The 14,863-nt window shown below is 40.5% G+C and overlaps 2 protein-coding genes across 5 annotated transcripts in view; both read right to left on the reverse strand.

Moving 5' to 3' along the window:
• erbb3a (erb-b2 receptor tyrosine kinase 3a) overlaps nt 1-6,685 on the reverse strand; it is a 31,159-nt gene extending 24,474 nt beyond the window's left edge. For all 3 annotated transcript variants that reach the window (XM_080786378.1, XM_080786377.1, XM_080786376.1), the window contains exon 1: nt 6,403-6,685. In XM_080786378.1, coding sequence (XP_080642504.1) covers nt 6,403-6,487 — 85 coding nt within the window. In that variant the 5' untranslated portion in view covers nt 6,488-6,685. The remainder of the gene's footprint in view (nt 1-6,402) is intronic.
• Nucleotides 6,686-11,827: 5,142 nt separating this feature from the next.
• arf3b (ADP-ribosylation factor 3b) lies at nt 11,828-14,346 on the reverse strand (the record flags this gene model as incomplete). 2 transcript variants are annotated; one of them, XM_080773763.1, is made up of 4 exons in its annotated part: nt 11,828-11,989; nt 12,549-12,673; nt 12,970-13,080; nt 14,199-14,346. In XM_080773763.1, the coding sequence occupies 4 exons, from the start codon at nt 14,344-14,346 to the stop codon at nt 11,828-11,830; spliced, it is 546 nt and encodes a 181-aa protein (XP_080629889.1). The 2 variants fall into 2 exon arrangements, with proteins under 2 accessions (XP_080629889.1, XP_080629890.1); XM_080773764.1 differs by lacking the exon at nt 12,970-13,080.
• Nucleotides 14,347-14,863: the final 517 nt, after the last annotated feature.

Consider the following 14,863-nt stretch of genomic DNA (forward strand, 5'->3'; position numbering starts at 1 on the left):
GTTCAATCAGGAGTTAAATATGCTTTTATGGCATAGCCAAGTGTGTCTGCAAGAACGAGGGACATTTGTAAGCACTTGATCCCTAAATGTGAGCTACTATAAGAGAAGACACTCTCGCTATTACTGTAAGCTCCCGCAAAGAGCTAAATAAGTCTCCAGATTACACTTGAGAGTTCAGTGAACGTTCAGTGGTATTTGCTCATTAGAAAGCCATCTGACTGAAATTAGGTTGATTGCACAAGAAGCAACCTTCTTTATCTAAGTGAAACTCTGAGAGTAGTCGTTCACTGCTATCAGTGGATTGTTTGGGCTGTTACTTGAGGTTGAATTACCTGTTGGGAAATACTCAACACCTGCACATGTACACTCGGGTTCAATCAATGCACGACACCCAGAATGCATACAAGTATGTTACACACTAGAGATTAGAAAATCAACATTAAGCATCCCTACTATTCCCTAGTTCGAGTCCCGATCCCGACGGCCTTTGCTGTGTGTCGCTCCCCATCACTCTCGCCCCCTTTCCTGTCTACCTATACTGTACTATACTAGCATAAAAAGCCCCAGAATAAAAAAAATCTTTAAGTAGTTAAATGTAAAACAACAAATAACTGGAAAGCAACTGTGTACACAGTAAAATCCTGGGTGTCAATTTTACTGTGAGAGTGTACAAATGGACCTTTAAGGGTCAGAGCTCTGCTGTGCACTGCTGTGTATACATGCACGTGTGTGTGTATGTGAATGGTATAGAGGCCACATTGACAATATACACATGCTGCAGCTGTGGGCTGGGATGAGTGGGTTTTCTCTCAAAGGGGCACTGTCATGGCAAATGGATTATACAAAGAAAATGGAATTGGTAGGAGGGTTAATAGGGAGCCCACACACAAGCACTGTCATACACACACACTCAAAAAACCCACTTAGAATTTCAACACACGCCCGCACGCACGCACGCCCGCCCGCCCGCACGCCCGCATGCACGCCCGCACGCACACACACACACACACACACACACACACACACACACACACACACACACACACACACACACACACACACACACACACAAAACTGTCTGTTGTGCCCACTCTGACCCACCATAACCCCCCTCTCTCTTTCTGTCTTTAATTGCTCTCAGTCTTTACATTCGGCATCATCATGTAACACGCATAATCATTCCGCCACTAACATAACACTCCTCTCTGCTTTCTCAAATCGTATTTCTGCCATACTGTACACATGAACTGGGGTGAATGGCGTTATTGTTACCTACATTATAGTGTAACCCAATACACGCGCGTGCAGAAAACATTACACAGTATAGGTGGACTGGACTGGGATCGGGTTTTGCTGTCATTTCCATTCAGTTGCTACCAAGGTTTCACGCTCAAGAAGAGAGGAGGGAAACAGAGAATAGAATGGAGGGAGGGAGGAGATAAACAAGTTCATTAAAGCAGTACAGACGAACATTGGAGGTAAACAGAAACTTGGCACAGGGTGGCAAGAGATTACCGCATACCTCTGACTCACTACAGCACGTGCACATGTACACACACCACCACGCGCACAGCACACACACAGGCAAGCACAAAGACAGACACCTGAGCACCTGTATCATTTCCTTTTCATGGCTTACAGCTGCACATACAGTACTTTGTGAATCGCAACGTTCTTCCTGCTCCCTCCTTGTCCTTCCTTGAGCTCAGAAATGCTTCCTTATTTTGCACTTACTTTACTTTGGCTGACAGAGAAAGCAATAGAGATTGCTTAACCTCATGCGACATGTTTTCAAAACTGGAGCGACAGCATATTTGCCTTTTGACGCATCCTAGCTTTGCTCTGAACAGAAGCCACACCTGTAAAGCCATGTAGTCAAAGATGCAATTACCAACTTGGTACAAACTGTTTTCTTTTGAAAGCAGAGTAAACCAATGCCACAATGTTGTTGTGTTTCAAAGTGGCATATTAAACCCCACCTTGTGGTCCATTTCTGTTTCTGCATTGATACCTTACCTACCACTCAAAACTGAAACTGAAAATGTAACTATTGAAAAGAGTAGAATTTTCCATTAGTTAACATGCATTGACCATAGAAAATAGTGGCACTAAACAAATGAATGTTTAATATTAAGTCACAACTGAATAGTGCATGCCGCACGGTCAATATGTTTGTCTTGAGTCACAGTAACAAATGACGTATGGACTTGGACTCACTGTCTGTGATTGTTGATCAAATACAACAAAAATATGACCTACATCGCAGACATTTTTTCAGAATTTTACAGGTGAGGGATTTCATTCTCAGACGCTATGAACTAATTCAACTACCTCTCCAATTGAGAGAGTGCTGACAATGGGTTTTACAAGACGGTTTATAAGTATTCTGTATGGCATGTTAAGATCCAAAACAACTGTTGACACACAAGATGCTAAGAGGAAATGGGAAAGTGATCTTGAGGTTGAAATTTCAGGTTTGGTGTGAAATATTTGAAAATGCCAAAAAACTTTCTGTGTGTAATAGAGCTTGGTCGATTCAGCTAAGAACCATACACCGATTACAGATCTCACCTAGCCTTCGCCATAAAATGAATCCTACTCTATCTCCTCTCTGTCTTAAAAATGGGATAAACACCAAACCGAGACCCTACACACAGAATTCTGCAAATCCATTCTCCGTACCCAGCGAAAAACACCAAATAATGCATGCAGGGCAGAATTAGGACGATACCCACTCATAATCAAAATAAAAAAGAGAGCACTTAAGTTCTACAACCACCTAAAAGAAAGTGACCTAGATGCACTCCATAACAAGGTACTCACACACAGTGAAACTCTAGAGAGATGCCCTCTCAGCCAGCTGGCCCTGGAACTCCGGGCACAAACACAAACAGAGCCACGAGATAGAAAACCCATTGGACTAAACCAAATTATAAAACAGCAAAGGGAAAACTATCTGACACATTGGAAAGAAGCAACACAAAAGCAGAGTAAACTAGAATGCTATCTGGCCCTAAACAGAGAATACACAGTGGCAGAATACCTGAGCACCGTGACCGACCCAAAACAAAGAAAAATCTTAACTAGGTACAGACTCAGTGAGCACAGTCTCGCGATCGAGAAAGGCCGTCATAGGCAGACCTGTATCCCGTATGACAAAAAACTCCCATATCTGCTGGGCGAAGTACAACAATGTGCAAACACAGCAGCAAGATTTGTGAGTTGCTGTGATAGGAGAAGGATATCAAATGGAACACAACCACCCTAAAGACTAATCATTGTGTATATTCCTGCACTATACCTGCATCGAGTGATCTTGGTACATAGAAGTTGATCTATTGAAGATTCTGACCTTCAAAGTACATCATTTTTGTTTTGATTGTATTGCTGTATTGTTGTATTGTTCTTTCTGCTTTGGCAATGTAAACGTATGTTTTCTCATGCCAATAAAGCCCTTTGAATTGAATTGAATTGTCTTAAGTGTAAAACTGAAGAGGGAAATTATATTCACTGTATATGGTCATGTCATAAGATTAAACGATACTGGTTGGGTATCGTGCAGCAGTTGAATGAGATCTTTAATATGGAGTTTGAACCCGACCCTATGTGTTTGATTCTTGGGCTGCCTCATGACAAGATTGTTAACAAGTTCCATACACGTCTGTTTAATCTCTTAATTTATGCTGCTAGGAAAAATATTCTGTTGTCTTCGATTAATGAGAAACCACCAACAAAAAAAGATTGGCACAAAATAATCATGCAGTGCATGCCGTTGGAATTCCTAACCTGCCTGCTACGCTCCACCACAGATACCTTCTATAAAATATGGGACCCATATTTGATATTTGTTGTCCCTCAGTTAGCTACCACCTTGACCATAGGGTTCCTGGACAGAAGCGATGCCACTAATCGCGATGCCACTAACCTTAATATCTTTTATTTTCTTTAATTTTCTCGGGAGTTGATAACCCATCTAGACTTTCAAACACCAAACTGAATGTGTCCATATTTGTATATTATTTTTGTATTTTACTTTTTGGTATTTATGTGTATAACTGTGTCCTTTGTTCCACAACGTGCCTGAGCTGAGCTGTCTGTTTTTGTTTGTTTGTTCTGTTTGCTTTTTCCTGTCTTGTCTTTGTCATTGTCATAAAATGTAAAAATCAATAAAAATATTATTGAAAAAAAGAAACTGTCTGTGATTGGACTTGACTCAGACAGTATTATTTGGACTTGAACTTGGACTTTCTAAGAAAATCATTTTAAAGCGATTGTACATTCAACTGTATTGTGTAGGATTAATTTATAAGGTCTGAAATATGCCAGTGGAGGGGGCATGTTATTATTATTATTACTACAGTATTATTATTTGTTTTTTATGCATGATCTGTTTCCCCATTTACCAAGAAAGCTGTGTCCCAACCAAGAGAGTGGCCTGGTAAGATTAAGTAAAAGGCCTGGTAAGTATTGGCAAATGTGGCATATAGTACCAAAGTAAAAGTACTCAATGTTTTCAGAATTTGGAAAACTAGAAAACTATAATCAGATATTTTGGAATATCTGAAATATAAAGCCTCTGTAATTTGTGACTCTTGATTTCACATTTTTGTGACTCTCCTATAAGGCAACAATATTGTCTGGCACTATTGTGTGGCTTCCTAATATGCACCGTCCCAATATTGTTAATAGTGCTAGAATGGCTGTGATCTTACATACATTTCATGTATTCCAAATACACAGCCATACCATAGATCAGTCCCAGAGGTTTAGCAGACCGACCATGTTGGCATTTAAACTACATACGCAGTACAAACTGCGTGTGTACAAGCCAGTAATTAATTCCCAAGATTGGAGTCAGATATTGTCTTCTAGTTTCATATTCATTTGAAAGTTCTGGCAGAAAATGTGTGTTAAGTAAAATATCGCCACTTTACCACAAGGAAAAGCTGGACTGGGAACAGTCGATGTTTGGGAAGCACAAACGTATGGGGCACACAATTGACAGGTGTGTTGCGATTGGTGTGGGGTAATTGATCACACCACCTATTTTGTGTAACCCATACATTTGTTCTTCCTAAAGGAAGTTTTGATGTGTTCAGTCCAGCAGCATTCATTCCGGGCCCCTCATCGGAGAGAATGTCATGCTGTACAGCTTGTGGAAAAGTGGTGATATTTTACTAAATGTATAAGATCACAGACATTCTAGGGATATTAACTTGTAAACTGAGAATATTCATCTAGTATTGAACATGTATTCAACAAAACCAACTTACAGTTAGTTGATTTTAAATGTATTTGTCTGTGCTCATGCTCCGGACAAGTGACTTTTGTGCCTGGACAACTGAATGGGAAATGTACTTGTCCGAAGGACAAATGCCTCAAAAAGTTAATGTCAAGCCCTGTTATAAAGTATCATAAAAATGTAAAAGTAAAGTACTTGAGTAAATGTACTTAGTTACATTGAACCACTGGTCAACATGGGTTTATTTATCTCACTACTTCCCTGAACTGATTCCAGTCACACCTGAGTTGCCTATACCTGAACTCCATCACCTGACATTGTTTTTCTCAAACTGAGCACCACCTTATTTTCATACCGCCCAGTGACTGCAGGGGACCAAAGTTCACTGAGTTAGATTCAAATCACAACAACTCTCTCTGCACACACATACAGTACTGTACATAATTACATATGAAGATACATAATGTTATTCTCTGTGTAAGAAAAAAAAGACAGGTGGAGATGGAGTGTGTTCACATTGTTGCGCTATCACAACAGAGTCAGACAATTGAGACATGAGTATGCACTACACAGCCCTGGGAGGTGTCATTGACTCACAGCAAACAAGTTCTCGAAGTTCTAGAACAGGTTCTTTCCCCTCTTGTCAGGGACTGAACTGATGCCTGTAGCTCACATTAACTGATGCATGTAGTGATTCTAGTGAAGGCAGATTTAGTTAGCTATAGGCATATATAGGCCTAGCAGGTTCATTTGCGTGGTCACTGGTCACTGTGGTCAGTGTGATTAAGATTATTAGGACTACATTTTAGGACAGTGGTTCTCAAAGTGGGGTCTAGGCAGGGACCCGTGTTCCTTGAGGGGGTTCCAAATGGACCCTTACAGGCTCTGTAGCTCTGAGAGTGTACAAATGGAACCGAATGGATCCTTACACGTCCATTTGGTTCCATGTGTACAGTACAGTGCACTGAAGTACACTCAGAGTTATGGTGGTCCTTCACATGAAACCGTTTCATAACCATGGTCTTGTAGGAGATATATAGCTTGTAGCTTAGGCTAAATTAAATTAGCTAAAATGTACCTATAGCCTATCCTCGAGAAAAGCAGCTGGCGGCATATTGTCACATACAAGGCGGTTCTACGAACCAAACGTATAGGCCTACCTTCTTGGGTCTGAGCACAGGTGTGATGGAGAAACCATGGTAGCAACAAGACGCAGAGACCAAACACATTCAGAGGGGTAGTCATCCTCAATCAAATAAACTGCCGTATGATGTTTAGACTGGCATAACGATGGTGCAGAAGTCTGCTTGACATGGAAATCGTTTGCTTTAGTCTGAGAAAGTCCATTAAATTCATTAAATTAGTCTTCGTCATTAATCCTGATTATGCCATGTTCGACGGACGGTAGCTCATTACGTTTCCTTCAGTTTATTCGCCTCTCGCTCTGACTCAGACGCGCGGCAAGTTCTTTAATAAATCCGCGCTATATTGTAAAAGGTCTCCATGCTGTTTCATACTTTAACTGCCAAGCTCTCCTTCAGTGCGTAAAATCACTACAAGTCACTGGTTGGTGCGGGGTTATTAGCCAATCAGAAACAGGAGCGTCTGTTTTTCCAGTCGTGCTGCAAGGCACTACACCAGTTGTGTAGCGCGTAGCGCTATAACCGTGTGTTTGTGTGTGTGTGTGTGTGTGTGTGTGTGTGTGTGTGTGTGTGTGTGTGTGTGTGTGTGTGTGTGAGACGTACGTGACGTGTGTGTGTGTGTGTGTGTGTGTGTGTGTGTGTGTGTGTGTGTGTGTGTGTGTGTGTGTGTGTGTGTGTGTCTTTCAAAAAAGCATATAGGCTCTCTCTCACACACACACACACACACACACACACACACACACACACACACACACACTTTGTGTGTGTGTGTGTGTGTCTTTCAAAAAAGCATATAGGTTCTCTCACACACACACACACACACACACACACACACACACACACACACACACACACACACACACACACACACAGTATATGCTTATATAAACATGATACATTGAATAAAGACTGAAAACCAAGGCAAAAAAAGTATGCACAAGTTTTTAACGTTGTGATGGGTCAGTTCTACTTGACAAATAGATGGTCCTTGACACAGAAAAGCACTGTTATTCACCATATAAAGGGACATATTGTTGTCTACTGTATCCATCCAGTCCCACCAGGAAGTGCTTAGTCTAATCACTCTTTCTTTGAAGGGTGCTGCAGAGCAGAGCTGTCTCAATGCCAGCAAAAGTCCACAGGTCAAAATAACTTTGAACCATTCCTCGCTGTTTACCTGTGCAACTTCTGATAATGATCTATAGTTCTACAATTTGCAGAAGGACGGTCCTCATTTAATATATCCATCAAGATGTTTAGATTTGATGCATGTAGGCCTATAGGCCAGGCAAGTTAATTTGTATAGCACATTTCAACAATTAAGGCATTCAATGTGCATAAAATTACCTTAGGAAACAATAGAACACGCTCATCCACTAACTGAACGCCAGGTGCCATGGGCTGAAGCAAACAATATAAAAGAAAGTAAGGTCCGCACACTGGACTGAGCTCCAAAAGTGGTCTGATGAAGAGCCGTGAGGCTCGAAACGTCATGTCCCTGTGGTGAGAAAAGAAGAGCTTTTGGAGCTCAGTCCAGTGAGCGGACCAAGTTACTTTCTTTCATAAAATTAACCTCAGAATGCATAAGAGACTCATATCAAACACAATGTGAGTATAAATAAAAATCACACCTGTGTGAACTGAGCGGTGCAACTATACATTTATTGTTATAGTTACTGTACTGTGCTCTTTACTGTAGCCTACTTTGATTCTTTTTGGGAAAAGTTACCGTGTGGGGGTCTCCAGGGGGTCCACGGAACATCCAGACCCCCAGGAACTCACCGAGATGGCCCGCCCGAGAAATGACAGAATTACCGCGTGGGGGTCCCCGGAAGATCCAGACCCCCAGGAACAGGCGCTCCCAGGGGGCCGGCCCTGTTCTGGCGAGCCTTCCTGCGTCCGAAACGGTCGAGAATTGACAGAGTTACCATGTTGCAGCTTTCTATGCTCTGACACGTGCAGGGACACATGGACATAGCACATAGGGACACACATAGCTCCGTAATGGAGCGGAAGCGCCGCTCAAAAATAAAAACAGTTAAAAATAGTACAAATATATATATATATTAATACTGCAAATAAACTGCTGCTGTAAGTGAAGACAATGTGTGGGACTTCCATTTTTCTCATGTTACAATGGTTGCCTGGTCCTTCGCACCTGTCCCAGGGCCAGTAGTTGTGCAAAAGGACTATGTTCTATAAAAAAACTTAACAGCATGTCTACACGGTCACATCACTTTCATACCACTTAGTTTGTTGGTCTCAAATGGTTAACATATTACTTGCTATTTTGCACATACTAGGAAGAGTGGATGTGAGAGACTAGAAAGAGGCTACAAGTACAGACACAGATATATGACTAATTGTCTCTCGTCACTTGTCCTGTGTTAGTTTGTCACTTGAGCATTATGCAAACATGGTCTGTCTGTAGTGGGTGAGCCAGCCAGACTGCTCTGGCAACCGGCTCTGCCTGCACTTCCAGTCTCCTTCTTTTTTGTCTTTCTACATGGGTCTACATAAATGACAGAATGATTCACATAAAAGGAAATGTGTCCCCACTCCCCACTACTTGAAAACAAGTTGGAGCATAAAGGAACCCTTCTACAGGGGATTTGCAGACAATGTCATTTCAAAACTAGGTTGGGTGCCAAAACAAATGGTTAATATTTCACCACTCGAGGGTCTACCAAGAAGCTTAACAAGCTGTTGCCCAAGATCATTTTCATGAAATATAGAGAAGATATGAACAAATGTTTTCAAGAAAATTCTGACACCCCCCAGGCACACATATAACATATATTCCATAGCTGCTATTGCTCAGGGTGATTATTAATGTATCAATTTTATTCTGAACAAAAATCATTGACTATGCTTTGATCAATCATGATGGTAAATACCGACCTCTTCTGGTAAAAGGTTGATATAGCAATAATGTATGTGACTGCAAAGCCATAGCCTCTGGAAGAGTTTAAAACTTTAGCACAAAATGTAAGTTGTATATTAGCTGATCCCAACAGTAACGTTCACACAAAGTTCACGAGACAGGCTGTACAGAAAATGGCTTTATTTTGAATAGTTTGCTTTATTTGTTGCTTTGTTATGTCACATACAGGTGTATCCATGCATGCATCCAGCATTGAAACATGGCCTTCACCACTTTAACCTACTTGTATAACTATACATAATGAATAATCAAGAAAGACGTTTACACTCAGACTGATTATCATCATTTTACAGACACAATCTATGTTCTTGTTTTTCCTTCCCAAAACACCAAAGATTCTACTACCAAATATCAATTTGTATATTTGCAAAACAAAAGATAATAGAATAAATACTTTTCCTATTCATCTTGAATGACACCAGCCCTTTGAGGGCACAGAGGATTAAATATATAAATCATACTTTATGGATAAATATATGTGACAAATAAGAATCACTTTTTTTTTCTTCCCAAATGACTAAATATAAGGCCACAAAAACCAAACAATTGAAACAATAATTAAACATAGATTAAACAATAGATGCAGAATATGAATACTGTACTGTTTGGTATGATAAGTGAATATCTTGAACTATAACAAGTGTACTATATCATTAAGATTACTGATATGGCACTGATATGGCACTGATATGGCACAAAGATTTTTTTTCCATTGACAGAAACCTCTGTATTCTGCTGGTATCAGTGGTAACAGTGTGACTAGGCTGTTGTTTTTAATTGAATGCTGATGCATCTTGGCAAAGTCTAACACCAAGAGATTCACTTGTTCACTCGGCTTGCTTTGCCGTGTGCAAAAATAATTATACATATACCCTGACAAAAATAAATAAATATGTGTATGTGAAATAAATATAATTTCAGCGATTTATAGATTCATGAACGATATTCACATTCGGTTACACATAGCAGTAAGATATATAATAAATCCTCCCATCAGAGATTTAACTCACACTGAAACATTAGAGACAAGCGAGAGAAAGATGATTCAGTCTCACATCATCACACATGGGCACACAAGCTGGCAACAGCAATGTCTGTGTGTGTGTGTGTGTGTGTGTGTGTGTGTGTGTGTGTGCGCACGCGGCCACGCGCGCATGTGTGTGTGTGTGTGTGTGTGTGTGTGTGTGTGTGTAATACAGCAATACCTGCATCAAACTACACTGCACTACACTGAACACTTTGAACAGCTCCCCACCTACACTGCCAACAACATCCATAGGATCAGGATAGAATAATATAATATACAATGTTATCAATGCAATCATAACCTTAGGCAACATAATAAGACTAGCCCAGACAGTTCAGCTGGACCCTTGTTGGATACTTGCATACTTGAAGTTTCTATGTCGAGTTTGAGTTTGTTGGGAAAGCAGTCGTGAGAAGTAACGGCACATCACTGGCTGTTTGCAGCACATGAGGGCGTGGTTGATAGTGCAATTCAACAATGTGAGTCTGTTCATCTCTTCTTCCTGCACCCCTAGAACAGTTTATTCTGCATCACTGAATGAGAGAGAAGTGTACCAGGTTTTCTAAACCACACATCATTAAACAGTATTTTTTATGTATTAGAAATGATACCCATACCACCATAATATGAAGCTCACTGAAGTGTAAAAACAAACCTAATTCTCAAATTCCCTGATTTCCAGCTTTAGAAGAGGTTTGTTCATATTTGCAATTATAGGCTGTGCGCTTGTATATGGACACACATACACATTAGATCAGCAGCAATCATCAATGTATCATCTCTAATTCATCTAAGTTGCCAACAAAAGCAGAGCAAAACAAAACAAAACAACTAAAACATTAACAAAATAAAATCATCTATATATAAATTAAAATGACACAAATTTGCCATCAGTGATTGTTGTCAATGGTGGTTCTGCTGTGAAAAGATAACTTGCACAGAACAGTACTTCATGTGGAATGTTACTGACAATTGAAAAATACAATACAACAAAAAGTCACATTAGACTCATTGGAGAGTTAGTTGAGTCCATTTCGACTCATTGTGGAGTTAGTTGTCACATTTGACTCATTGTGGAGTCAGGGGAGTCACAATTGACTCATTATAGCACCTAGAGACTAATAGAGACACTTAGCACCTACTAGCAAGATATGAACACAGGGAAAGCAAGTGGCTATCGTTTGCTTATGGTTATTGTAAGTTGTGCAACTGTGTATGAGTAAGTGGTTAAATGTGAATACATGATAATCTGTTTTCAATTAATGCTGACAATTGTTCACAACTTCAACAAAAGCTAAAGTTTAAATACAAATAATAGTCAAATCTCCTCAAACCTCTGTAGAGTTTTACCTCACACCTATACTGTATCAAGCACAACCACTTTGAGGTCATCTCCAGACTCTCACACCTATATATCCCACCCCATATACCCACCAAAACACTGCAGTGCTGGTTCCTGCTATATTCCCATCTTACTTCTTGTTCTTGAGTTGATTGGCCAGCCAATCAAGGCCCTCATAGAGGCCATCTCCGCTCGTGGCGCAGGTGGCCTGGATATACCAGTTACGATGGCGCAAGGAGTGCAAGCCCAACTTGTCTGTAAGTTCAGCAGCATTCATGGCATTTGGCAAGTCCTGTCACAGAGGTAAATAGGTGGAGTTTAATGGTGCAGCATTATCACTCTTGGAGGTATATTGTGGACAAGGCCAGAACCACTTAAGACTTAAGCCCTAGTTTATGTCTTTGTACTATGGTGTCGTGCTGCAAAAATAGCCAATCCACTGTGATCTTGCAGATTGTATATTATTTTTGTTATGTTTGAGAATTCTTGACAATTTTCACCTATAATGACATGCCCAATGTCCCCTACAATGACACCAGTTGAAAGTAGTTAATTGATGGCAAGTGTTTACTTACAGTAAGACTTCTTTGATTGTTATTGTATGGAAAAACTATTAATCAGTGTTTGGTGATTTGAAAGGCAGGAAGGAAACATTAATCAGAGAGAGTTTGCTTTCCTATTACAAAACCTTTGAATCACTTTGAGCACAGAAGAAAACAATATGTAAACAAAGCATAGAATCTTTTGTTCAACAGTGTGCTTCAGCCCTAATTAAATGTGACAGTCATAAATTATTTAATGTTTGGTGTACAAGCGTATGAAAGTATTTATGTAGTGTAAAGGCTTCTGACCTGTTTATTGGCAAACACAAGGAGCACAGCATCTCTCAACTCATCCTCTGCCAGCATCCTCATCAGCTCCTCCCTCGCCTCGTTCACACGCTCCCTGTCATTGCTGTCCACCACAAAAATGAGACCTGAAACAATGAAAAAGCAACATCAATGCAGAGATTGGTAAAAAATATGTGCTTTTAGTGAGAGTGGAAGCTAATTCATATTGAGTCGAGTTAAAGAATTCCATGTGGCTACACGCCTGATTAACCACATTCAACCTGGCATCCATATTTTACCATTTAGGCACAGTGAAGATAGTAGATCTGCAAGCCCACAATGGCCACAACACGTTGCATCGTGATTGGTGACACATAGTGAACTTGTAGATCAGTTGTTGTCTCAATAGTTGTTGCCGTAATAGTGGACTCACTGTACTCACCTTGTGTATTCTGAAAGTAGTGTCTCCAGAGAGGACGGATCTTGTCTTGCCCACCAACATCCCACACAGTGAAACTGATGTTCTTGTACTCCACTGTCTCCACATTGAAACCTAACAACAGTTACATGCATGCACATAAGATGTATGTCTGTATGTGTAAAGTAAACATATTTTACACTAATATCTAAGATAATGTAAGATTGGTATGTTATTGTTAGGTTATCAATTTCTGCTTGAGTTCCACTTTAAACCTGGCGTCCATCTTTGTCTGCACCAGGCTGAAGGCTTGGGGAGAGAGTATGTTTTGCACTCTGTCCGTGTGTCCGTGTGTGTGTGTGTGTGTCCGTCCGTCCGTCCGTCTGTATACAGCTGAACTCAGATTTGTATACAGCTAATCTCCAGCATCGTTAACCCGGTCGATACCAACGATGAAGCTCTGCCCCAAATTTTCCAGAACGGCCTGTTATAGTGCCACCAGGACGCCTTTTGAATTTTTTTTAATATTACTCCTCCAGATTCTGTCCACAAATTGTTACACTAATATCTCTATAGTCATGTGTTCAAGCCGGATGTGTCCGATATTTCATATTCCATCCTAATTGGCTAACATTGGCTTTCAAAGTTTGCACGATTGGCCCGTTTTGAACAAAAAGCCTCAAATCATGAACACAGCATGCAATTTATGTGAACATTTTCACAGACTTTCCTAGGCTGAGATATATATCCCACCATTTTCACATTGGCCTGTTATAGCGCCACCAACAGGTGGATTTTTGCAAAACATATTTTTGGAACAAAATGCCTCAAATCATGAACGCAGCGTGCAATTTACGTGAAAGACTTTCCTACGAGGCTGAGGAATATATCCCACCCTTTTCACATTGGACTGTTATAGCGCCACCAACAGGTGGATCTTTGCAAAACACATTTTTGGAACAAAATGCCTCAAATCATCCAACTGCCATCCAAGGCGTAAGAAGAAATGGCACCCTTTTCACATTAGCCTATTATAGCGCCACCAGGAAACTTTTTCTAGTTTGGGCATGTTATTATAGTTGGAAAATGTTTTAATGATAAATTTCCACGAAATAGAAAGAATAACCAATCTACAAGCTCACAATGTGTTGCAATGTGAGTCTATTTTGGCTATAACAAAGTACATAGGGCTTAAGAGGTTAAGAGATAAGAGGTTCATGGTAGAACAAATGTCACTTTGTCTTTGCACATACCAATCGTTGGGATTGTTGTGACTATCTCTCCCAATTTGAGCTTGTAAAGGATTGTAGTTTTTCCAGCAGCATCGAGTCCCACCATTAAAATCCTCATCTCCTTCTTTCCAATGAGGCTCTTCAACAGATTTCCGAAAATGTTCCCCATGATTCAGCAGAGGCTCTTCAGCTTCAGTATGTGAAGTTACAATCCGAAGGCTAATTCAACAGCAAATCCCAGTCCAATGAAATAGTGGGGATGATTTGGGAATGAACTGAAAGGAAAATAGAATAAATATGGCATAATAAGCAAAACTCACGAGTCAGTGTCAATTGTTGCAAATTAGGTTATACTGACCAGCTAAAAAGTAAGTAATAACACACAACCACACACAAAAGCCAACCCTAGACCAGATCCATCTCACCAATACTTATCATTCCCTACACACCACCCAAATAAAGGCCATTTGCCATTGTACACACGTGACGCAAGAACACCATATGCATACAAAAGCATGCACAACAGGTGCAAGGTTATTCAATTTCCCCACACACATTCAGAATCATGGCACAAGTGGAGGACAACTACGTTGGTGCCACATGACTCCAGGCTGTAGCACAATCTGTTCAAACCCTGGTCCCGTTTAATGCTGCAAATGTTAGTCCCCAGCCCAGATCACAAGACC

This window comes from Protomyctophum bolini (assembly GCF_963924005.1).
Source record: "Protomyctophum bolini genome assembly, chromosome: 2".
Classification (NCBI taxonomy): domain Eukaryota; kingdom Metazoa; phylum Chordata; class Actinopteri; order Myctophiformes; family Myctophidae; genus Protomyctophum; species Protomyctophum bolini.